This window comes from Trichechus manatus, unplaced genomic scaffold (assembly GCF_000243295.1).
Source record: "Trichechus manatus latirostris isolate Lorelei unplaced genomic scaffold, TriManLat1.0 scaffold00160, whole genome shotgun sequence".
Taxonomy (NCBI): Eukaryota; Metazoa; Chordata; class Mammalia; order Sirenia; family Trichechidae; genus Trichechus; species Trichechus manatus.
In genome coordinates this window covers 971,993-973,144 of record NW_004444096.1, presented here as the reverse complement: position 1 = coordinate 973,144, position 1,152 = coordinate 971,993, and the positions used below count along the sequence as shown (strand labels likewise).

Sequence of the window (1,152 nt, the reverse complement as noted above, 5' to 3'; positions counted from 1 at the left end):
CTTTGGTGGTGCTGCCAGGTGGGTTCAAACCATCAACCTTTTAGTTGGCAATTGAATGCTTAACTGTGTATGCCAGCCAGGGACCTTCTGAAGAGTTATTGGATAACTAAAAAATGAATCTCTAAGATTAATTAAGCAGAATGTGGGTTTGGGTAGTACTAGCTGAGAAACTTCAAAATGCAGAATGTTCTTAGAAAAGTCGGGTGCTGTGGTCTCTTTCTAACTTTCTCCTCTGATGTAGCGTGTGCGCTGAGCTCAGATTGGAGCATTCTCGGAGGCCATGGGTGTGACGCTGACAAAGTCAGCCCAGTGGACGGCTGCTGGACGTGGGCCCGCCACCTTGGAAGTCACTCCACTAAATGAAGCCATACTGCAAGAAATTATTGTCTTTGTGGAGAGTTTTCTCTACATGTATCCCCGAGAGGCAAAGTTCGTTTTCGTAGAGCCACTTGGATGGAAAACAAGTTTGGAGCCCTTGGCATTTGGATCAGGTTATGTCGTCAGGTAAACCAGTTAACTGCTTCTAGAATTGACTGTTTCATTGTTCCTGTTTTTATTGATTGGTTGTACATTTGGGGTAAGTCACTTAACCACTCTGAAACTCAGAAATCTTCTCAACCCGGGATTGCAAACTGGTGGCCCTTAGGTGAAATCAGGAGACATTTTGTTTGGCCAATGCCCTGTTTACCTATTTTGTAACATTTAATTTGAATTGCTTTTGATAGGGGATGTATCCTCCAGGTGACCGCACTGCTGACGTTCCATGTTGCTTTATAGCTGCCTTTCTGCTCATCTCTTACCTGACAGACCCAGGAGGCAATGGTTTTGTGACCTCTGACCTAGAAAATCCCTCAGCTGTTTAAATCTGTCCATTCCTAGCAGCGTCAGGGGAGGGTGGAAAGTTTTGCTGCATATAAGGGTGAGAATTCTTAGCAATTGGAGCTGTCCCCAAATGAGAACTGGTAAAAACTTTCCAAATCTGAGACAAAAAAAATCCTGCTTCTACATCTGCCTCTAACAGTGAGCCATCAATTTCTGCCGTTCTGAACTTGATACGTAGATACATATATATATAGAAACGTATGTGTGTGTGTATATGTACGTCTGTGGATATGTGTGTGTGTATGTGTATTTGTACATGTATGTGTGTGT

General features: G+C 43.3%; 1 protein-coding gene across 1 annotated transcript in view; it reads left to right on the top strand.

The window, feature by feature from the left end:
* Window positions 1–280: 280 nt before the first annotated feature.
* The window catches only part of ODAD2 (outer dynein arm docking complex subunit 2), a 232,686-nt gene continuing 231,814 nt past the window's right edge, over window positions 281–1,152 (top strand). Inside the window, exon 1 of the mRNA XM_004386246.1 lies at window positions 281–504. Within this exon, the coding sequence (XP_004386303.1) occupies window positions 281–504 (224 nt within the window). The remainder of the gene's footprint in view (window positions 505–1,152) is intronic.